Raw genomic sequence first — 24,734 nt, 5'->3', positions numbered from 1 at the left:
GAATACTTCTCTTTAGCTTTAATATGAAAGCACCCAGACAACCTCAAAAAGCCATGAGATACTGACTTTGAGGAATATGTTTACATGCTATTTATTTCCATCATCTGAAAATAAATCAATTAAATCAATCCCAAAAACATTTTTCTGCTGATTTTCAGGTCCAATTTCCATCAGTGTCACCAGCTGATTATTAAGAAAAGCACCCCTACTCTGAACCTATTAATTACTTTAACTATAATCATAATTTGACCATGCGTTCAGGTGCAAAATTGAAATTCTTTTCTACATTGCAATCACAACTGGCCTTGTGGGACCAACATCAAAAAAAAATATTTTCCTGCATCCTTCATTCTTGAGACAATCTATATCTATTCAATCAAAATCAACATGGATCGCCTTCAGTAAACCACTGCTGTAAGAGAGGATCTAATGTCAACCTGAACATTACAGATCAAGTAATGTGACAAAGCTGATGCAGTAATTGAGTCAGTCACTATGTGGCTAACACCCCTTAACTGCGGAGTAAAACCTTATGCACCTTCCCGTGACAGTCTGACTACACCTGGTCTAAAAAAAGAACAAGCTGAATCTCATCATCACCGTCATTTCTCTGGCACGGGATCAGAAAAAAGTTCTTTTTAAAAATGTTATTGTGTTAGTACACATTAGTACAATATAACTCCACTTCCACCATGAGCTATCTGTCGCACACAAGTATCTGTTGACATGCTCCTTAACATGGATATTATGTTAGGGAGCCTTTTAGCAAACTCCAAATTATTCTGCCACAGTCCCTTTTCTGTGGTGGGTCAGGGCTGTCTGAAGCCATTATTGGTAATGAATGTGGAGTCCTACTTTAAAAGGTTCAGGCATGTAAAGTCACCTAAAGCTGACTAATGGAATCCTGCTGACACTGAATGCCAGGGGCTTTTACCACATCCCAGAATGGCAGTTTTGGAAATTTACACTACAGACATAATGAACTATAAATGTAAACTTGGGAATGTAGCCTCCCACACAGTAGCTCTGAGTTATTAATAGATACAGAATGTTCAATGTGCTGCAAAAATGATACATTGCAGAAGACTCTATTGTGTGGTATCAGCAACAATTCTGCCACTCGTGACTCATTTACACAATAATACAGAGGAATTTAGACTCATATCTTTGTATTTCTTTAACATGAGCACAATTATTAAAGAAGCGGCTGTGAAAATATGTGTAGAGCGTGTGTTGGAGGGACTAAATATGTCTGAGTTTGTTAGCACTGCTACACTTTGTGCCCTGGGAGATAGGCCTCTTCAGCAGGTTCACAGGTCGCGCGGCAGCGTACAGAGTGGCCATTGTGCTTTGTCATTTCACAGGTGACTCACATCACTACACTCGAGCATGCTGGAGGTAGAGCACTCGGAGATGCTTGCAGCATTCAAAATGCATGATTTTCAGCCTAGTGCAAACAAATCGCTTTAAAAGATCAGTTTAATCTATTTCGAGCTGTTATTATGAGCTGGGAGAGTTGTTCAGATAAAGAGACTGAAGCAGGGTTAACATCAGAGTGTTGGACAACTCTTCACATACTTTACCCAGCGTGAGAGCTGTCAACTTTATTATTTGTTTTTACGATACAGTGTGCATACGATTTACAATGCAGACCACTAAAATAATGGTCAGGAGGTGAATTACACTGAGCTGAGCTGCCTGAGATTTCACAGCGATATAATGTAGTGCATTTAAAAAGTATCTCCAGGGAAATATCAGTCATAGAAGTCATCGGTGTCGTTGTTGTTTGTGTTGAAAGGTTGAGGACGCAAGGCTGCTTCAATCTCTGAGTTGCTGTCATCTGATTCCCCCCAGAAAGCTATACAAAAAGGTACACAGAAAAAGAATATAAAAGATTACATTAACTTTACATTAAGTGTGACCTTTTACATGTTCTATATAATTTCTTTACCTGTCTAATTCTATACTCTTTTTTTATAAACATTCCTGGATTAAGGCTAAAGCTTACCTTGAGTTTGATTTCACAATGAAAATATTTTATACACTTGAATATGTGTTCTTCAGTCATAGCAACAATTTTTATCTTGGGAAATGTCATCACAGTTGTAAAAATCTAAATGTAGATGTGATGGTGGCACCATAATAGTACCTAACTAGCACCTAATAAATTGGGGTCCTGTTGCTGAAGCCACAGTAAGAAGTCTGTATTATTCATAGCAGCAGCTCAGGTCTAAAGAAATGGAAGTGATATTAATGTCACTTTCATACTGAGTGCATTGTAGCAAAAGTTGCTTCTTAAGAAGAACTGAGGTGCATTCAGATACCAGCTGCAACACTTGCCAAATTTCAGCTGGATTTGTAAACAAGGGCACTTACCTGGCTGTTCATCATTAGAATCAGCAATGCTCTCTTAGGGTATTATCTACAGCAGTTAATTGCCTAAAACATCCTTGGGGTTTGTTTAAAGTTTGATCAGAAATGTAAGAACAAAGATTACGTTAGGTATTTAATAGAGGATTAGGTAGTGCCTGCTGACAACATAAATCTAAGCTTTCAGGATTTGGCTTCAAGGTCTTTTCTTTCATTTATACATCCTCAAAAGGCATAGCCACATTTATAATGAAAATTCTTCAAACAGTGTGCATACTGAAAATTTACAATAATTTCATACTTGCATGAATGCTCTCTGTGGTGATCTGTAATTAACCTTAATTTTGACGCAGTGTCTTAACATGCAATTCAAATGACTTTTTCTATAACTCACCTTTTGACTGTACAGCAGAATGAGCCTTTGAGTTTGCCTTCTCCTTCCTGGAAACACAAAGACAGTTAATAGCCTTGTAAAGCTACTACTTTCTTTGAAGAGGACCTGCTACTTAACAGCAAAAGTGGCTAAAAAGGAAAAAAGGCAGGTTATCATTCTATACAGATGTCAACCCACATACATGCATGTGGAATAAACTAATTTAGAAATCATTCACCAGAACCAGTTCATGCAATGTACATAAAAATAAACAAAGAAGTAGTAAAACTGAGAATAAAGAGAGTAAAAGAAATAAAACCAATCTACTGTGCACAAGCACTACAACAGTGTGACAAAAATGGACTAGCACACATAAAGTGAAGATACCTGTTTAATTCCAAAGGGGGGCGTGGGGGGATTTGCTGGCTAAGCTCAGACAGTACAGCAGAGGGAACTTCCTTGACTCCAGTTCTAATTGTGCCAAAGGACTTCCACAAGGCCCTCTTTATTCAGAAATAGACCAAAGACAGGGTTGCCAGGTTCCCATAGCTCTGGTGATATCGCTATGTAAATGCATGCCCCCCGAAAAGGCTTTGATCTTCCTCAATGCATATGCAATAAGGCCCCCACCATTCCACTTTTAAAGGCCTCCTCTTTAATTTACATCATCACAGAGCCGATTCAATACCCCACAATATATCCTCATCATCTCCCAGGTTAACATACATATCCATATGGCTTATTTGTTTGGAGCTTCTACATCATAGCTGTGCTGACGCTTTTCTCAGAGAGAAAAAACATGCACAATTTTAAGCTTGAGAAAAAAACATGTGGTGTGCGTTCATCCATCTGCATCAATTCAAACCCATGACCTCACTGATTGTCATCCTCTCAATCACCCTCATCTCCTCATCTCTCCCTCAGCTAAGACTTGGCACATGTGACTGTATATTGAGGATGAGGACCAAATTACTCTGGCTGTGTTCCAATTGGTATCTTCTAAACTGTATATTGCTGTTTTGCACCACTCAAGGCAGAATGAGAGAAAAGAAGATGCACCTACCCTTCCAAACTGTGAGCAGATTGCTTTGTGCTATAAGCAATATACCATAGAGCCAGTATAGTCATTAGAATATAACCTTTATATTAATATGCTGATAGGACTTCCTATAGGATGTTGAGGGTGATTCTTGCATCTGTTCAGGCAGCATAGTGAACCTCTGGTGCTTAAAATGCTGGCAAATCAAAGCAGAGGCTGAGTAAGTAAAAGAGTTATAAAAAAACAAAACAAAAAAAAAGAAAGCAAAGATACAATCGGAGATCATCAGCCTATCTGTTCGTAAACTGAAGGGGTACTTCGTATAAAGATGATGTGTATTGTTGCCAAAAATGTGTATTTTAGTAAATATACAATCAAATTACACACATTTTGGTGAATGGAAGGTAATGCAGATGGTAAATATCTTTCTGTGTGGCCTATTCCAGGTCCAAAATTATGGTTGATAGTGTTTTTGGCTTGTAATATCTCCCTAGACTATGTTATGTTTAGCATGAGCCAATGTGTCCTTTTTCTCACTTGCTACTGGCCACAGTAGTCAAACAGATGGCCATATACAAAATTATTTAAATGAAAGAAAATAGTATTGTAATCATGTACTAGTTTTTGTAATTGTACCATCCATAGTCTAGTAGTATCATAGTCCATGCCATCCAGTATATGTGGATGCCAAGTGCTTTAATATATAAGTAACATGTAAAAAAGACATTTTTTATATAGTGTATACAATTATAAATATTTCATATGTTCAGAGATGGTTTTTCTGTCAAAGCTAAAGCACAACAGTCATGATATACTGACAGAGACAGGGATACTATGGTGAGGAATTTATATACAAAGGGGAGAAAATGCAATCTACCTGCTATCCACATTCAGCTTGTTAAGCTGGATAAGAGATAGAGAAGTACAAATGTTGGAACACAACTAAACCACAGGGACTAGTGCATCCATTTCCACTGTTAGGCAACAGATCTTGACCAGACCCTGCAGCAGCAAAAATACAGCAATAATCTATACGATTACTTCCTCTCCTTTGCCACAATAATAGCTGTTACGGAGAGTAAATTGGGCTTTTCTTTTCTCGAACTTCCCCCCGGGATGGGAATCGTCTATCAGCTGTTCCACTTCAGTGAGGGACAGGACTGATTTCAAGACAGGGCTATTACCATAGAGAGCCCAGTCTGGATGTGACCCCGCCAATCTAATATTCCGTTTCCATAAACATTTATGCCAGTTCATCTTCTGCTGAGTTTCCCTTAATTGAGGCAATGATCTGAATATGTAAGACTGGGCTGGCCAGTGTTTTACAAGCTGTGGTAGACAGAGGTGAATGTAATGTGTAAAATGATGCAAATTACAGCTATTGTAATGTCCTCTTTTTTTTTCCAAATGCCTCGCTCATTCTCATTCTCTGGCCTTTGCAATTGTTTCATATTGTTGTTTATCTCATGTTTTAACAGTTTTTGTGTCTGCTATGCACAGTTGAATCCTCAATGACCTCTAAAATTGTATGATGAGTTTTATAAACGTTACACAACTGGACCTTAGAGGAAAATATTACATTGTTAGTAAAGCTCTGAACATTTACATATTTTGAAATCATTTTGAAATCAGGTGTGTTACATGATTTTAATCATGTTGTAAAAATACAAGATGTAGTGCCAACTAAAAAGCATCAACACAATTATTTAGCTTACTGAAAACCAAGGCTCTCTGATATAAGTCCTTTTAAACCTAACTCCATTTTAGAGTCAGAGTAGCTCATTTTATTCTTTGTGCTTTATTTGTCCATGAGATCCAGATTTTGTTGTTGCTGCTACATTTTAAGTTATCTGTATTGATCTACTTTATTATTACTACTACCACTACTATTACAACTGCATTTCTGATAAATACGAGTCTGGACAGATGAGATTATTGTATCAAAGTGTGTCATAAATATATGTGCAGCTGAAACAACATGCTGTATACAATATTTTCACTACATTGCACTACAGAAATACAAAGACTATATATATATATATATACATACATACATACATATATATGTATGTATGTATGTGTATATATATATATATATATGTGTGTGTGTGTGTCAACATGAGGTGAGTAACAGCAGATGTAAGACTAAGATATGTTTTCTTGAGTCACCGAAGACAGTTTTCACTTATAATCCTACAGTCACATTGGGGAATGTGAGGAGAGAAAATAATGCTTACCAAGCATTTAATTCTGGCATGCACACACAGATAGCTAGAAAACTGCTTTTATTTACCCTGGGTTTTTTTTTTTAAAGCTCCTGCCACCCACACACAAATGCTAATAGCACAATAGCACTTTTGCGCAGCGGTGCTTGTCTAAAGGTAAAGGGAGACCCATCACCTCATCATTCCCATCAACTCCTACTCCCATCCCAGCTATGACCCCACAGAAACATTGTTTAGGCTCCGTTTAGATGTACTCTACCAGGCCTGAATGGTAGCAGGATGTAGTCCTCAGTGGGGGCAAACAGTGAGAGGCAACCGTGAGTGCACTGTGAGTGGGCACTCTCTAACATGTGAGTGCTCTCTGCTGGCAATGAGTAAGTACTGCAACTCAGAGGAATAGGCACTGGGCCAATGATTTGAACACAGCCTGCTCTCCTCCTGACTGGTGGCAGTGTAGTTGAGACAGTCAGTGCAAGGGATGGCTGAAGGGCAGATCATTCATTTCATGTATTTTAGACATCATAACCTATGTGAGGGTAGGCAAACAGTTACTTGGTTCAACACATACATCAGAGTATCTACAGAATGTGGAGAAAATAATGACCAAGTTACAAAATAGAGCAATCCAACTCAAGCCTAATAAATGAACCTGAACATTTTATCCACATTATTTTGGGGCAAGTGATGTTCACATTAGCTTAGCTGTGCAGAATTTGCATTGAACTGTAAATGAAACCTGAGGCTAAATTAAATTAATAAATTTCAAATTAATAAATTAGACAAAAAGAAAGTGTCTTAAAGAGAACAGATTTTTTTATAGGGCAATCAAGTGTTCTTTACTCGTTTCAGACAGTCAGTGTAGGACAGTGACCTCCTCTGGTTGAAACCTCTAAATGCTGCCTTCCTCTACAGTATCACTGCCTTGTTTGACCTGTTTTGGCCTGGTTTCTATCTTATTCGCTCATCTTGAAGGAAAGATCAACTAATTACCGCAAAGAAAACACAGTCAGTACCAAGGTTATTGGCTCTTTGAGGGATATATTCTCCAAACCAAATCATCACATAGGTGCAGTTTCAATGCTGCCATTGACTGCTGCCATTATTATATTGTCAGTATAACTGTTTATGTGTTTATGTGTTTTCCTTGAGTCACTGCTAATTTTTTTAGTCAGGAGCACTCCATCTTTCACTCCTCCTTTGTCCATTACTGTCTCTCTGTCTCCCTCTATCTCCCATTCTCTTTTTCTACATTTCCTCCACTCCTTTCTCTCAGCTCATGTCCCTCTCACCCCTCCATCCCTCCTCCCAGTGAGCTGTCAGAGATCCACACACATCGCCTCCCCATGAGAGAGAGGGAGAGAGGGTGAGAGAGGGAGAGCGTCTGATTTTGACACTCTGAGTGATTTGAGGTTGAATGCTTGAGCACATCCTGTTGTCCAAGGCAAAGCTGTAAACCACTAATTGTTGAGTCAAGGTTTTTGTCAAGCAGGCACTAGGCACAACAATCATCACACCGGCTGATGGCTGGAGGATTTTGTTTTGTGTGTGTGTGTGTGTGTGTGCCTGTGCACATGTGTTCAAGCATTTTTAGGATCAAAAACGAGGGGGGAAATAAAAAGGTATTAAAAAACCCAAAATAAAAATAAGAAAGGAGTGGCATCTGAAATGCCTACAGTAGAAAGGAGCACAATGATGCTTTGCACGAGAGGAAGCAGTGGCATGCACTCGCATACAAAGGGGAACAAGTGGTCTTTACATGGAGTGCAGCTGCTTATTAAGACTCACTCCTTCGTGCATTATTCCTTTCATCCCCACTCAACCACAAAGTGATTTTACTTTGCCACTCACAAAGACAGCAAAAGATTTCTAATGGACAAATCCTTAATAAATGTTGCAGATCAGTCGCTTCCCCACGACTTATAATACAATAAACACCACATTCTATAAAAGTATCTGACTGAAAAACACTGTGTGGGAGAGAGCAAGGAAGAGAGAGAGGGAGAAAAAAAGAATATGAAAGACCTCAATTCTCTCAAACGCCATAATAGTGAAATGAGCACATATAAATGTGTTAAGAGTATCTCTTTGCATCTTGTATAGACTGCATGTATTTAATCTGTAAAGCTTATTAAGGCCCTAGTCATTGCTATGCAAAGCAGCACCCAGTGCTTTTCTCTCGCTTTTCAGCCGAGTGCAGTGTTTGGCCAATAGGACTGGCCCCCCGCCTCTCATTCTGCATTCATAACATGCAACATTTGCACAATGTATCTCTCAAAGGCCCTGAATAGAAGGCCTTAATACTCATGTAAACAACTGCAAACCAATTACTTAATGAATCGGGCCCACACATAATGAGGAGTCTCACAAAGGGCTATAAATGCATTTTTTGCACCAAAGCCTCTGCTTTAAACTACAATCCCTCTGCTGTAGTCTAGGCTTAACTGGCAAATCATAATTATTGTCTAAGACAACAGAGAAGAAGCCATTTTTGTATTTTGAGTCCAGTTCCATCCTCCTTTTGATGTCACTCATCAGCTCGCTGACAAAATAAAGCAAATAATTAACAAGTAGGATTGGGGAGGTGGGGGTGGTGGTGAGGGGAGGTGTGGGGGGATACAGGAAGACAGAGAGGAAGAGGGATAAAGAGATGGAAAAAGGGCAAGAGAGCGAGAGAGAGAGTGAAGCACAGCGAGAAAGGAGAGAAGCAGGGCAAGAGCATGCTGCAGTGTTATGCTTCTGCTTAAGTGCAGGGCTTCCAGACCGCTTGTGATAGCAATAAAGTGCAAGAAGTGACTGTGGTAAGTGGAATGCTTAAATCTAAGCATCCAAGAGAAGCAGAGAAAAGGCGGGGGAAATTGTTGTATGACCAAAGTGAAGGTGATGGTCATCGTTATTAGCAGCTCCTGCTTCCTTATAAACACCAGTAAGATTAGAGCACCAGCCATGCATAACTACCAGTTTGTTCAAATTTAGTTATGTACACAACTTGCATCTATTTCAAAGTTTTTTGTTCTGCAAATTTTGTTTAATCACATATACTGCAGGCTTCCCGTGCACATTAATAACAGGGAGACAGGCACCATCTGAGAGGGTCTGGGCCCGAAATTGGCTCATGTTTATTAAAGAGGGTGGTCACTGGGGCTGGCAGTGGCAGACATCAGCAGCTATGAGGACCACAATAGAGCCAGCCCATTAGGCCCTTCCCTGGGCTAATAGGCAGACTGGGAGTGCCTGCTTGCCAGGCCAGGGAGATACAGACTTCAGCCCTTGTGTCAGCGTGGTGCCCAGTAATCACATGAAATCAGAGAAGATTATTCCTCATAACGTTTACCCAACCATTACTACAGCCTAAATGGGTTCGCAGTGAAGAGGTGCTCTGAGGACCCGACATGCAATTGCAGATTTGATGAAGTCGTGTTGATATTCAAATGTAGCTGTGATGGTGTTAAGCTTCCACCAAGCTATTTATCATTAGATGTTCTTTTCCAACCCACTTAGGGCTCTGATTTGAGCAGCCTAAATGTGTTTCAAGGGTGAAAAATCAAAGGACATTTGTCCTTGTCAACACTTGAGTCCCCTTCTTCCAAAACAGTTGTCCCTCATTCTCTTCTTGACATGATCTGTTTGCATTCTGACAACAAGGCTGAAGACAGTAAGATTATGACTCCAATTTATTTTTGTGGTAGCTGTTTTGCTATTGATTTCTAAAACCTGGCTCTGCCCGGCAAACAGTGAATGAGAGGGGCTTTGGGGGCCTTTTGTCTTTGTCAGCGAGTTAATGGGTGGCGCCCCCTTGATCTTATGGAAATGAACAGGGAATTATGAGAGCGGCCATGCAAATGTACATCAACCACTTTGGTGTCTGGTGGCCCATTTCCTGTGGCCCGTTGAATAATAACAATGTTCTTACCGGGGGTAAGGGTCTTGATGTGAGGAGTGTTTGGCCCTCCCCAGGTCCTCTTCATGGCCATGATTTATTCCTTAAAAGAGCAAACAAGGCCAGATAAAACCATTTGGTTTGGACACCTCATCCCAAGCTAATTAACAATGTATATCTATATAGAAACTTATGGTATGGCTTATGAGAGGCTGATGTTAGGGTATCTTATACACATATATACAGATTGACTTTGACTTTAATTTGGTGTACATCTATGTAAATAACACATGTGGGCTTTCTATGGCGCCCTTATGTGTTCTGAGAACAAATAGCAGTGTTGACCAATGGTTAGGCTCCAGCTGCTCATTACTTGCCTGGTAGAGTGGACCACAACTCTTACCTGAGAGGCCATCCTCCTCCACCTCCTCCTCCTCTCCAGAACTCTGCAGCCTTTCCTGCATGGCTGATTGTTTAAGTAACTGATATGCTTTTGTCTCTGTTCAGGGACACACACACACACATGCACAAAGTCACTGTCAAATATTTGCTTAAAACCCAGGTTTCCAACTTTCAGAGGTTTCTGTGTTTGTTGAGACAACACGCTTCAGTAGCTGAGTCTTTTGGTCTCACTGCCGAACAGAGTGGGTGAAAACACTGTGCTCAATCAGCTAAGCTGTTGATCCAAGCCTACAGTATGTAGCAACAGTTTCCATGAGACAGCAATCAGCATTTCGCATTATCTCAGCATCCCCTAGCAGGAAGGCAATGATTGATTTTCTGTTTTAAAAACACTCATAATTACTTTCCAGCACACTAAAGTAGGTATCATATTTGAGAGGAGCATAGAGACTGCGCTGGCAAAAATCAGCAGAGCAGAAGTACATAATAAATGGGCTGTTGTCTGAATGATGTGGTTTAAACACACAGAGAAAATCAAAGGATAGAGCAATCTTGTATGACAAGGTCCTAACATTTTTAACTTGGTTTCAAAATAAAAATACTACTTTTAATCATTTTCTAAAAAACATATGATGTGTACAGTGCATGTCTCCAGTGTTATTCCACCCACAGCACTTTATACAGCCACAGCTTTTACATGTAGTCTAAAATACCCCACTGCACATGTCTTGGCAATTACTATCAGTTCCAAGGTCATGGTATTTGATTGTGACATTGATGTCGCTCAGCACAGAAAAAACCTTTCCCTGCAAAATCTTTAGTCATGTTTTTTTTTTTTTTTTTTTTTTTTTTTTAGCTGGTTACGGCTCTTTTGATTAAGTGTAGCGATTGGAAACTGGATTCGTTTTGCTGGCTGTGCACCTTAGGGATGCAGGCACATGAAACACCCAGTAGGAAATCTGATAGCTGAGGGTAATATAGGATTGCTTTACATTTCAGAGGAGCAGCTGAGGGATGGGCACACCAACTGCTTCCAGGATGCCTTCACATCTAGTATTTTTCAAGTCCAGCCTTGCCAGAGCATTGTTTAGAAGATAATGAGAAGCGATGACAGATCTCTTGCGCTTCCCATCCTGGCGTCCTGACAATTAAAGCAGGCGCATTATGCCGGGCCAGCGAATTATCAATTTTGCCAGAATGCCTCAGACCAGGCTGAAAACACGGCTAGTGTTTTCTCGGAGATAATTAGAGAGAACTAGCGCAGCTCTTCAGGTGGGACTTTGACCCTGGATTCACCTTGATCATCCTGCCTCAGCCATTGCGTAAAAAAGAGCCCATTATTCACTGCAGTGGGAAGAAAACAAACCACAATATAAGGACAGTGTGAATGCTGGGGCACCGGCGATGCCTTTTTACCTCTAATAGGAACACTTTCCACAGGGCTTTCGTCCTGGCTGTCCTCTTCAGTACTTTGTAGTTCTGTAAGAAAGGGAAGCACATAGTGAGAAGCCGTAGCAGGGAGGAAGGGAGTCTAGGGATAGAAATGGGAATGGGGGGTCTTTCTTTAGCTCTGAATAGAAGGTTGTATGAAAACTGGGCTGTGAGGGATTCATAAAAAAGCTCTATGGTGAAATTGATTTCTTTCATAAAAGGGAAGTTTTAGTTCTCTGCAGAGGTGGTTTGCAAAAAAAACAGCAGTAGTCTGCATTTGTTCCTATTAATGGCCTTCTTACATATTATTGTGCAAAGACAGACTTAACTCAGTGTGGAATGTTTTGGAGGTTTGCTTGATCTACTGGCAACTGTAATGAAGCAACACTTGCTGAAGAGTTTTTGATTGTTAGAAACTGCAGCTTTCATCCATAATTTATTTACCTAAAATGCAGCATTCAAATATTATATTGTCTAATTAGAATTTTCCTATTGTACTCATACTGGTAATCTTCAGTTACCTTGAAACTGTTGCTGTTGTACTGGCCTGGCGGGCTTCACACCACCGTCAGCTAGGAGAGAGGGAGGACCACATGAAGACGACAAGTCACTCTTGTCCTCTGCTGAGGGGCACTCCTCACTGGACCGGGACAGAAGTGTCCTCAGCAGCACTTTGGCCTGCGAGCAGCACAAATTAAAACCACATTCTTAATTGTTCCCATTTTGTGAAGGAAGTGTCAAATTGAACTCTCGCCGATTAGGCAAGTCATTTACTTTGGCCATGGCTGCTCGCACAGAGGTGCAGCTGTAGTGCGTGTTCAAACGCCAAGAGAAAATAACTTCAAGTTCTCTCACTCATTTAACTAAAAAAAGATTATTTCGCACACTTTCGCTCCCGCTTTCCCTCTCAATCACACTTTTTTTTTTTGCTCTCCCTCTCTTCTCATCCATGAGATTAGAGAAGCGCCTAAAGAATGCAATCACCCTGGCGTTAATGTGCAACACGTTCCAGATATCTCCCCTCTTGGCTGAGAGGATTGAGACAAACTGCTCTCTTCCTCCCTCTCCAGCTCATTTTTTATCTCCGGGGAGATGAGGATACACAATTAAGAGGAGCTGTTCCGGGAGATGAGGAGCAAGGAGATGCCACACACCGATTTCCTTTCTCTCCTTTTTCCCTCCCCCGTATCAAATCCTGCCATCATCATCTCTCTTTTGTGATCAAAGACTGCCTCTCAGCCTCAGATGGCCATTTACAACTTTTAATGAGCACTAATATGGAGGGGATGATCAGGAGGATTTTGACAGTGACAAACTTTAAGTACATTGTAAGTTGTTATCAGTAGGTCGCAGTGAAGATTGACAATGTACATGCTTTCATTTTCTGAGAGTGGAAGAGACGCAAACACATGCCAATCTGAGCTTGCCACTTGGTATTTGATGCTGCTGCACAATAAAAACTGTCTTGATCCTTGTCCCCGATATCCGTCTTTGTTCTTTTTTTAGATTTAGTCAAATGTACCGTGAGTTGAGGGCTCTCGCAGACCCACTGCATTTTAAATATCAATGAATGCAACTGTTAGCACTTGAATATTCAAAGGGCCTCTTTGAGTGTGTGCATGCGAGCTGCATGCTCCCATTTGTCGGAGTAGCCAGGCTGTGTGGCAAGACGTGAATGGAAATTTCTGTTTTCTCTTGTGTATGGAGAGTAAGCTCTTGTATGAGAGAACAGAGAGGAAGGATATATGTATATAGAGAGAAAGAAATAAAGGGAGAGATGGAGAAATAGAGGGAGGGAGAAAGAAATAGATGGAGTGAGGAGTGAGGGAGATAAAGGGAGAGTAAGATTTTCAACCAGGCTTTTCCTGATGCACTTGGACACAATGATGTAGATGGCAGTACCTCTCTTCCTTTTGTCAGTTCATATTTTCAAGAGGCTCTACAGTCTCCCTCTTTGCCTCTCGCACTGCGTCGGGGACAGTGGAGCAAGATCTCCAAGCCACAAGTACACCCACAAGATGAGTCCATAAAATTAATAACACAATATAGTATATATGATCATTTCTGCACATGGAATGGTACATTTTCTGAAAAAGTGGAATTCCTGACAAATCTCTTGACATCATCTTATGGGCTCTAAGTGTGAATATTCAATGTAGTTTCTTTCTTTGTTTAATTGAGCGTGATCTGCACAAGGTCAATGAGTGGGAAATTTAAAATAATCCTGTCCGTTGTGGAGAAGGTCCAAATGGCTCCTCATTCAATCGGACCCAGCTGATGGCTATACTTTTGGCTAATACCAAATTAAAAGCAAGTGTTTCTCAGATGAATACACCACATGAGATGAAAGAAGCCAAGCAGAGGCTGTAATTTGCGATTAGCGCATGGGTCAGGATTTCCCTTCTGTCTAGGTCAACGTGTGGAGCAATCTGATGAGTAGGCAGCCAGGGCTTGGTTTCAAATGCCAGACACAAAGACGGCACTCAGTACCAACTACAGCTCCCTTTAAAAAAACATGCAAGGAAATGACAAAAGAAACAAAAACACTAGCCTTTTTGGAAAGAAGAAAAAAGAAGCCATTTCTCTCTTGTAGTCATCTGTGTGTGTTGCATGCCTGCTTGCTTTTAGGACTGGGTGTCTGTCAGTGCAAGTGTGTGACCTCCAATTTGTGTGTTTATGTATGTGCGTAGAGGCAGTGTTATGTGCCTCCGACGCTACCTGGTGGCTGTAGGTGGCATGGCGCTCGAGCAGCAGCGGCGTGAACAGCTGGACCAAGCGCTCAGTGTTGAGGACACGGCGCTCCTTGAGCAGAAGGGCGTGCTTGAACCAGCGATCCCACAGCCGAGCGGCATCAGGAGAGAGGCTGGTGCTGTGGTGAATGGGTGGGGGTGGGATTGGTGGGAGAGAAAGTGGAGGCTTTCTTATTGAATACACAGTAGGATGTCTGAAAATAAGTCATAATTATACCTACTTGCAGTGAAATAGTCTTTGATTATCAAGGAAATTGAAATTTACTAACTTCCATTATGTGAAGAAATTAAAATATATTTTGACACAGTTTTTCCCCATTCTCAAAAGGCTGCTTTTTATGCCATCTTGAAACACTTTAGAAGATACAGATCATTAATGAATTCAAGTTAACACTGAATAGACAGAGACAGCTATATGATCTTGGTTGAAAACTGGAGAAAAGGTCAGAGAGCCAACAGGCATCTCCACAGGGAAGAGACGGACACTGCTAGATGTGTTTCTTTGGACTGAGTATCTAGCAGGAAAGGTCTCATTGAAATCAATAGAGTAGTGAAGCAGAGCATGGATTTGGCTCAGAGTATAACTACTCATTATCCAAAGGACTGGAAGTCACAGATAGGGCATTTTAATTTACTCATGACATTCACCCATGCAGTGTTACTGCACGAGGTGACACCAAAGATGACCTTTACATTTGTGGACAAGGGAGACTGTATCGAATGGTAGCGTGCAATATCTCGACGACTGTTGAACTGCGTGCCCCCTCCCCCACTGTCTGGCCATTAAAAAAAATGCACAGGCAGCTCTCCACTCTTTGTCTGAAAAGTGGAATGCACCTTTACTGTACGTCTGTTCACTTTCTCTATGAAAAGAAGAGGAAGAGAGAGGTCTATTGAGCTCTATAGCCTTAAGTGCACTGATATTTGTGCTCTGAATATACTGCAGCGCTATTTATTATAGGAGTTGAAAATGTCATTGTATGCACAAAACACACACTATATATTACACTATATCACAAACAATATTTCATTATATAATAACATTTTTATATAGTTGTGACATCTCAGAAGCTGCAGTTCGTTACAAATGTAACATTATACAAAGGAATGAAGTGAAAAACATTACACGACTAGAGCAACTTTACACAAATTATTAAACCTAAATAATGCCAATTGTGATACTTTTAACCAAACCCATTATGACAAGATTCATAAAGCTGAAAAGAGATTAAATAAATATCAAATAAATAAAGCACACCCTCATCAGTCTTTGGTGTTGGATTCACAGAGAAACCAGGAGCCTTACCTTATTTCATTAGGCTCAGGGCTGGACTGGTGAGAACTCACTAGATCCTGAGGGAGCAGGCAGCCCTTTGCTGTGCTCCATGACAACCTCTGAAGCTCATGAAGGACGACTGCTCCGCATGCTTCAAGGTCCTCGTCATTCAAGCCTGCTCCACTGTTACAAAGGCTGCCCAATATATAGAGAGCAGTCAGCTATTGCCATGGAGCCCTAGGCTCAGCCTGCAGGTCAGGAGTACATGAAGTACATCCAGCAGCTGCTGGCACTTCACACACACACACACAGACACTACACAAGTATAATCATACACATCAATGCCCATACACACATACTCACATAATATCACAGCAGAATTTAACATTATACCGAGGGTCACGACACAACACAGCCACTCTCTTTACTACTGAAGATGTTGTTGACATCATTTAAAACACTCATGTTTGCATAGATGAGGATAAGCATACATATACTAGGTTTAAAAAGAGTGAGAAAGCTTTCCTTTTGCAAGACATTTATCCGCACTTTACAACAAGAACTCCAATTATGGTAAATTAATCATGCTATGAAATATAAAAGGCTTATGAAAAATAAGCCCAGTCTAATGAAACAAATTCTCCATCCTCTATCTCCCTGACTCCCAATAACAATTCAACAGGGTGGTTACTATAACAATCCCATGTGTTTGAAAACCCCTCAGAAATAAAGACGTGTGCATGCTAGTGATGACACTTAAAGTGAGAGCCCTTGGCAGAAGGATAATATGTTTTCCTCATCTGCACAAACTGCTCCATGGCCGTTAAATAAATATACATGCCATTTAATTTCGACAGTGGGAGATAGGATTGTAAAGTTTGAAGAGAGACAGCAAGGGTATACCTGATAAGTCTACTGAGTTGCCTCCCATCAACTGAAGAATCCCCATACACACTAGTCCGATCACCATGGAGCCGTCCTTCGATGCTGTCTAGCAGATTAAAGAGTCCTTCCTGAGAGAGACTAAAAAAACATTACCCATTAATGTGGTGAAAGGAACTAAAAAGGAAGAAGTTGTGTGAATGATAAGCCCGTTATTTGTAAAATAAATAAATAAATAAATAAAAATCGGTGATACATTTTTCCAGGCAATTTCCTTGACGTACTCAAGGACAGCTGGAGGAATCTGATGATTAAAATGCTGGCCCCACGATACAGGACTTCAACAACACAAAGCTTGGCTGTTGATGGTGCCACATGTAATGACAGGTTGTTTGGAAAAGCTTGTGAAACCTGGTATTCAAAAGTAAAGCATGTAGAATTATTTGCCTACTGCTGAAGTAAAACTTCAATTCAGCTACAGCTAAATGGCAAAATAAACTTCATTATAAATATGCAATATTGTTATTATATTTTAAAAATTCTTTGTACTATTACCACTACCACCATCTCACTTTCCAAAGTGTAAGGAAAAAGGTTCCAAAAAAGAGGCACCTCTAGATGATTTCTTTTGGTTTTGGTTTGATTTACACTTTAATCTGGTCCTGTGTGAGGCTGCAAAATGAGAAATGGATGTCTAATGCATGTGGATATTGGGAATCCATCTCTTTCTTGAGCATTAAGCTCTGGGTGGCCTTCATTGAATTCTCCCAGAAACCCCCAAGCCGAGAGATCCTGAGCCCCCCTACATAAAAGGGGCCAAAAAGAATTTATGACAATCTGTAATGGGCTCCTGGGTTAGGGGTCAGCAAACAATTGCTCCCTCTTTTTTGCAGGTTGTTTCCTGGCAACATCCTGATTAAGCTGGCGGCTTGAATTATATCCATGACATTCTGTAGTGTGCAATCCGTCTGTGCTAAGTCCTCTTCAGTGTGGCTGAAGTAGCATAGGCAAAAGCTGTCTTTTTTTCCCTCCCTTATCGTCAGCATGGGCCTTGAAATAGTCATCTTTCTCTTTCCACTTTATTTGTCAATGCTCTTCAAAAAGAGACCTTTAGAGAGGGAGAAAGTGAATTAGTTGTGTTTTTCTGCAAACCTCTCTCTCTCTCATTGTATTGTTGCCAGCTTTCATGTCAAGGTCTCCAACCTCGCTTTAGATGCTGCTGTTGTCCGCATGTCGACATCATCAGGAGCGTATTGTTAGCTCGGAGGGAGAGGTCAGCTTCTCTGCAGCGATATTGCACTACAGTGTACAGTACTGACTCCTGGGGTGATTTACCACACGGAATGGCCTCACCGTTGAGTGATTGGTGTCAGGGGAATCTCGCCATGCTGGCACAGACAGCAAATATAACACACAAAGGAATGGAAAAATATACCACAAGTAATACCAACACACTGAGTGCAGCTATTTCAAGACTTGCGTTGGATTTGTAAGAACCCACCTTTAATTGTATGATATGTCCCTAATCGAGCAGAACCATCATGTGGTTCAGGGACGACATATTTAAGAGCAGGACACAGGGAGGCCATTATGATGAGTCTCGAAGAAGAAACCTGAAGAATATTTCAGTTGTATATTCTCACTCACCCCAGCCATGCTGGAGGAGAAATATAATGGGATAATCTAATGAATTGCCCAAGCTTGTTTTTCCTGGCTGTGAGCTGAATGGCAGGAGTGATATAAACTCTAACCTTAAGAGAGAGAGAGAAAAGGAGAGAAAGAGAGGGAGAGGATAGAGACTGGATGTTCTTGGAACTTTACATCAAAGCCTCTGCTTTTCCTCCTCATACACATAAGCCCTCTATGTTAACAATGAGAGCTGTAGCCCCCACCAATGCCTCCCCAGAACTGCAGTTCTTCTTGAGGTCACAATATAAAGATTATAGTAGACCACACAGTCTAGCACAAACAAACATGCTACACTCTCAGAGAAAAATAAAATCCCTCATACTACCTCTGATACATGCAGAGACTAGACACATTTTTAAAATACAGCATTTGAGACTAATAATTCTCTGGAAAGTTCTTTGTATGTGTAGTTACACAAAATAATGTGTTTGTATTGAATAACATTGACATGACCAGATGTGCAACTGGGTACTTAAAATTAAAGCACATAATAGTAAACAAATATTATATATGTAACCCAAGGACAGAAACAACACAAAACTTCAATACTGGGGGAGTCCCTGAGAACATGATTTTAAAAACTGCACAAAAAACAAAGTTTTTATATTCTTTTTAAAGAGCATAATAGGTCCTGGTCATGAAATACTGTATATTGTGGGGAAACTGCAGAGGCTCTGGGAGCAAACATTCACATGGGATTTTCTGTGGCTCTAACCCCATCCAAAATGATCCTTCAACTCAGAGGCCATCATCACGCTAAGGATTTGTGGCTGTAAGTGCTGTCCACATGCCCACCCTCCAGAACACTCTATGGTGCCACAAATTTCCTCCTCCACTGGGGACTTCCTGAGGTCTCTCAAGCAGAAAATTGCTCTGTTACAGCATTATCTTGGATTATGGCAATATTGTTGGTGACAGGTCCTGAGCTCTCCCTATAAGATGCATCACTGCCACCACCCCAGCTGCCGCCGAGCTACAGAGAGCACGGTGGCATGGACCGTGACTCCCACAATCCTCTCTGTCAGCCTCAGATGTGATGGTGGCAAGGAGGACTGTGCGGTGTCTTTACTCGCTCCTATCATTAACAGCCCTCTGTGGTTCAGCATGGCCATGCAGAACATTCTCCTTTCTTAGCTTGCTTGGCTTTAAATCTTGGGGGTGGGGAGGGGGGCTGACTGCATTGTGCACATCTTGTATGTGCCATAAAACAATCAAAATCTTAGTGTTTCTCTCTACTGGGTCACCTTGAAAATTACAGACAACAAAGTACAAAAGTCATACACACTATACCTTTCTAAGGTCACTGAAGATGTGTTCTTGGATCCATCAGAGTGGAGGGATAATTCTGGACTGTGCTGATTGTGATCATCACTCCCACGAGAAGTGGCATTCCTCTCAGGTTCCACTACCTCTGGTAGATCCTCCTCCAGCTCAGATTGTGTCAGAGAAATGGACAGGTCACTAGCACTGCTCTCTGACAACTGCACATCAGAACTGGGTGTGCTGACACTTTCACATCTACCTGAATGTAAACACAGTGCAAAGACTCACTTGGCTTATTTTAAATCTTCAAAAGGATAAAATAAAGTGCTTTGAACTGTGGATGTCAGGAGATACAATAAAAATATATTACAAGGTAAAGCAAAGAATAACATTTCAAACCTGGTGTATCTTGAGCTTCTTTTCCAAAAGTGCTTTCAGGCATCAAATGGCTGAGACCTCTCTGTCCAGCTTCCATTATGGGCGACTGATGAGCCATCTCTTGGGAGTTAGTATGTTCTGCAGGGGAATTCTTAGCCCTCATGCTGGGAGACGGATTCTTCTCAGGGCCTGTCAAGGTCACAAGAGGTGAAGGTTCTAGTTCATCATCACTTCCAAAAGGCACATTGCCAGCTAAGGCACAAACAGATGGGAGCACCGCCATCATTCTTTCATGTTTGTCACTCAAATTACAGCAGTCAGGGGAATCGTTTGAGCCTGAAATGTCATCTGATAAATGTGCTCGGTTGCTGGCAGCATCCTCTCCGCCAACTCTGAAGTCCTTCAAAAGGCCACTTGGTAGACGTTCACGGGAGTGCATGCTGCGATTGGGCGAACGATGCAATGCTCGGTGTGAGTGTACACTTGTGGTGCCGGCTTCAGCGTCAGACTCTCTGGAGGTCTGGTGGTCCATAGAAATTACTGCTGGTGATTGTGTAAAATTCTTAGCTGGATGAGAGATGGAGCTTTCCTGGTGCTCTCTATGCATAGCTTTAATCTGTAAATGTGGAAAAGAAAGATCTATCAAAATATTCATTTCTGGCAAATTAACTTTCCCTTACCTCAGAAAAATTATATTTTTCTAGGCATAAATACAATTCCTCTGTATTTTTTCTGAAATGCCTTGCTTGGGTTAAATAAGTCTGTTTTAAAAGAAATTCAACTCGAGTATATTAACTATCCACTTTACAAATTTGAATATGTGTGGCTTATTTGGGCCAAGGTCAGAATTTTTTTTTAAGATCTTTCAGAAGAATGTCTCAGGATCAATGTTTTAACTTTTAATCTTATTAGAAATCCTTTAGACAAGTTTTGATTCATGTCTGCAATGTCACCGGGGGTGGGAGGGGGGCTCCCTCCAAACATAATAACAAAAAGCATGGCTTCTGTTTCTTTTCTGATAAGCGTCTTAAATACCAAACAGTTAGCTGCTTAATAACATTCACTGTAAACCATGCAGCCTGCCCAGCAGATCCACAAAGTAGGTAAAAAAAAGAGGAAAAGTTAATTTCTTGGCTGAGTGATTCCATCGGTAGCTGCAGGGCAAAGTAGAAAGTGTTTCACTAAAGTAGCAATTGATTCTTCTATCAATCTGCGGCACGCGTGTGCTCTTCCAAGGAATGTATTAAATATGAAAATCATATCCCGTTATCATCTGTCTCCAGCTTTCAGCCCGGTAAGCTTCCCTTAATGAATGCTGCAGCCTGAGGGACATGCACACTGCCAGCCAATGGCTTGTATGCATAATGGAGTGACGGTACCATTTTGCTCATTACAATATCGACAGGCTGAGGGGGTTTTTGCACACAGTTACAAGTGACTGCTCTAGACAGCATGCTCCAAGTTATTATGAGATGTCTTAGACATTTCATCTAAAAGAGCTTTAACTGCTTTAAGTGAAGGGAGAAAGCAGCTATGGGCTTGAACTACATCGCTTGTACAGATGCACCAGCTAGGATTAGACACCTGTGCTATTACAGATACACAGTTTAAATGTAGACTCCTCTACAGATTTACCAGGCATAATGTCTACTTTCCTTTGTTATTCTAAACCTGAAAACATAGCTTGATAGAACTGAGATTAGCATAAACCTTGTAAACATTCCAAAGGATCCAACATAAAAAATAATACAATTTTTCAACCATACAAAAAACTGTGTGAAACACACACACACAACAGAGGTCAATACAATACAATACAAAGTAGAGGATGTGATGTGTAAAATATACAATTATTGTGTATTATTATTTTATAATACACAATTACAACACTTCCAACCATAACATGCTATTGTTATTACAATACAAGTAGTGTACATTTTATGTTGTCAAATATGTACCATTACCTTTGCTGCCTCAAGCTCTTTCTCCATTTTCTTCCTTTCTTCCATAAATTTGGAAATCTTTTTGAAAAAGTCAGCCTGTAAGAGATGTAGAGACAGAATGATACGCAAACATAAAGACAGATAGACAGACAGATAGACAGACAGACAGACAGATAGATAGATAGATAGATAGATAGATAGATAGATAGATAGAGAGATAGATAGATAGATAGATAGATAATGTGAAAAAAATTACAGAAAGATGACAGTCATAATATTTGTGGCAGATAAACTGCAGTGATAGTGCAGCTGAATATTATCTGTATGCAGTATAAAAGCAAAGGGTATGTATGATAGCAGAAGTGACAACATCAAGCATCAGTCAATCACAACATGTTTTCCCAAAGTGGGTGTCCCCTGTGTAGCTGCTGACCCCGCTTAACATTTTATCTGACCGGCCAGACTGACTGCCCTAATCCTGGCTCCAATTAAAAAACCTAATGGTCCTGTTAAGGGCACTTGGATTAGCTCAAACATGCCGTACCTCTTCATCAAAACAAAAGCAGTTTACAGAAGCAAATCTTTTAAAAAAAGCCCTCAGCGCTTCCTGTTTATCCACTCTTTTATTTGAACGTCTTGCACAACCAATACTGACAAAGATTAGTCTAAAATTGTGGCATAATTGTGTGTATGTGTAATTTTACTTTACTCATCATCCATTTGAAAATTCATGCTTTTCATTGCACCAAAAACATCAGTTAAACCAAAAAAATCAGGGTGACTTTTTAAAATGGAAACAAAGAGCTGCAGGACAACCAAAATAACAACAAACATGTAGGACTCATAAAAGCATCAAGAGGAAATAAACCAACTGCTTGAGGGGAGAGAATGACTAAACCTCTGGAGCACTTCAGAGTCTCTATATTGGGCAATTAACTCAGCGAGTCATAATTAGCCAATTTTGTTAATTTGATATTAAGCTGTCAAGCACTGTCATTGAGTTTTAAGTGATAATCTGACTGGCTCATTGTTTTCTCCCTCGTTCATTTGCTTGTCGTGATAAATTGCACAGTTTGAGTGTTTACTATTGCAACATCTAGCAACTGCAAGCAAATATTTCTACTATGTTAAATTACAACATAGCATTAAGGCAAATGTCCAGGAACATGCTTCATTAGAAAATACAAATTCTTTGTAAAAAAAATCTATTTGATATTGTAGGTCTATTGTTCTTGTTTTAAGTCACATTCAGTACATTTTGTAACCTTTTGTATTTCTTTACACACACCACATTCAAACCTGAATTAACAGTTATCAAATTTGCTAAAATATTTTAGAAAAAAGTACAGGTCTAAGCCTGGATCAACCTCAGTGGGTGTGAGTTTTTGTGTGAGTGAGTGTTTGTTCAGCTTGTGTTAATATAACTCCATAATGAGAAAAACTATTCCACTGAACAAATGAAATTGTAAGTTATGTGTGTGTATTATACCTTTTGTTGTTGCAGGGGGCCATGGTCAGGGCTATATTCCTTCATGCTAATTTCTATGCACTCCACATCTCTCAGAAGCTCAAGGTTTCTCATTTTCGCTCGTGCTTCCCTGTCAGAGATTTCCTTGAGATAACTGAGCAGTTTGGAACACTTTATCTGTGAGCTGAAAGCAGTGGAGAACTATTATTCAAAAGAAATATTATCTAAGAGCATTGTCAAAAAATAAGAGCTTGACTTTTCACAAGAAAAGGTTAAGCACAATATGTTTAAATTCAAATCTTATTCTCAGCTCTCCTATCAACCTAAGCTTGCTGTTTTGACCTGGCATGTTAATATTTATGAGAATCACTTTACAATGAAAATAAGACTGTTCAGCTTACATCCAAAGAGGTACTGTGCCTGTAACACACATTGAGTATAACAGTGAATATTTTATTTAACTAAATATTCCATATTAATCTGGACCTTTTGAAATAAAATAAAAAATAAATACTGTCTTATATACAGTGGGGACTCCCCTACTCTACCTACTTTAAATCTTCTCAAAATCTATATTTATGTTACCACTTAATGTGAAAGTCAAGGGAACAAGGTAAGGCAAATTCTTTCTGATACACAGTAATCTGTCAACTTACATTCTTTTATCAGATCTGGAGTAAACAAACAGTTCCCTCTCAAGCTCCAGCCTCCGTTTCTCCCTGCACATACAAGTGGGAGAAACAGTCACTCACACACACCATTGCAGCATCTCCATGGTTTGTTGTTTGTTTTGCTAATTGGGGGCTAATTATCATCAATAATAACTGTCCTTTTCTATTTACTCAATGTAATGCATATTCTAATGTTGAATCCGATTTCCGAATTACCTAGGTCCTACGTACAAAAAAGCTTCATAGGAACATAGGGTTAAAAACGTCCCATGTCAGGTTAGCTTCTCATTCACGACCACCACATTACCGTTGTTAGCTAAAAGTAGCGTCCAAGATATATAGGCTAATGCACTAGCTAGCTGTACGGTATCTCTGTCTGCCCTGACTTCGCTGGTTAGCTAAGAAGCTAGCATTATGTCTCTGTGCCAAGCGGCAGCAGGAGGCAGAGATGTCAACTCGAGCCCGCAGTCTCTACCAGGCCGTGTTCGTGATAACAAAAATCATGGAAACCTCACCTTTTGCGCATGCTTTGCTGAATCGATGTTATCTTTTCGTAATATTGCTCCTCGCTGCGAGCCACGCTCGCCATTTTCGCTCCCTTTTGCGCTGCAGCGCCGAGAAAGAGGAGGAAGAGGAGGAGGAGGAGGGCGGATGGTGTTTACATGGTTACCACGAGCGACCGCTTCCCAGAAGTCCC

General features: G+C 40.4%; 1 protein-coding gene across 2 annotated transcripts; it reads right to left on the bottom strand.

Moving 5' to 3' along the window:
* Positions 1-1,544: 1,544 nt before the first annotated feature.
* Positions 1,545-24,694, bottom strand: kiz (kizuna centrosomal protein). 2 transcript variants are annotated; one of them, XM_018697830.2, is made up of 16 exons: positions 24,553-24,694; positions 24,023-24,085; positions 23,388-23,550; positions 21,920-21,994; positions 20,268-20,571; positions 19,977-20,144; positions 19,605-19,836; positions 16,647-16,766; positions 15,774-15,938; positions 14,436-14,586; positions 12,239-12,395; positions 11,703-11,765; positions 10,288-10,383; positions 9,918-9,987; positions 2,765-2,811; positions 1,545-1,858 (listed from the first exon to the last, which is right to left on the bottom strand). In XM_018697830.2, the coding sequence occupies exons 1-16, from the start codon at positions 24,624-24,626 to the stop codon at positions 1,755-1,757; spliced, it is 2,052 nt and encodes a 683-aa protein (XP_018553346.1). In that variant the 5' UTR covers positions 24,627-24,694; the 3' UTR covers positions 1,545-1,754. The 2 variants fall into 2 exon arrangements, with proteins under 2 accessions (XP_018553346.1, XP_018553345.1); XM_018697829.2 differs by having other exon boundaries at positions 19,977-20,571.
* Positions 24,695-24,734: the final 40 nt, after the last annotated feature.

This window comes from Lates calcarifer, linkage group LG19, assembly GCF_001640805.2.
Source record: "Lates calcarifer isolate ASB-BC8 linkage group LG19, TLL_Latcal_v3, whole genome shotgun sequence".
In the NCBI taxonomy this organism is placed as follows: domain Eukaryota; kingdom Metazoa; phylum Chordata; class Actinopteri; family Centropomidae; genus Lates; species Lates calcarifer.
Note: the sequence above shows the minus strand (reverse complement) of the source record. Positions and strands in the feature narration are given on the sequence as shown.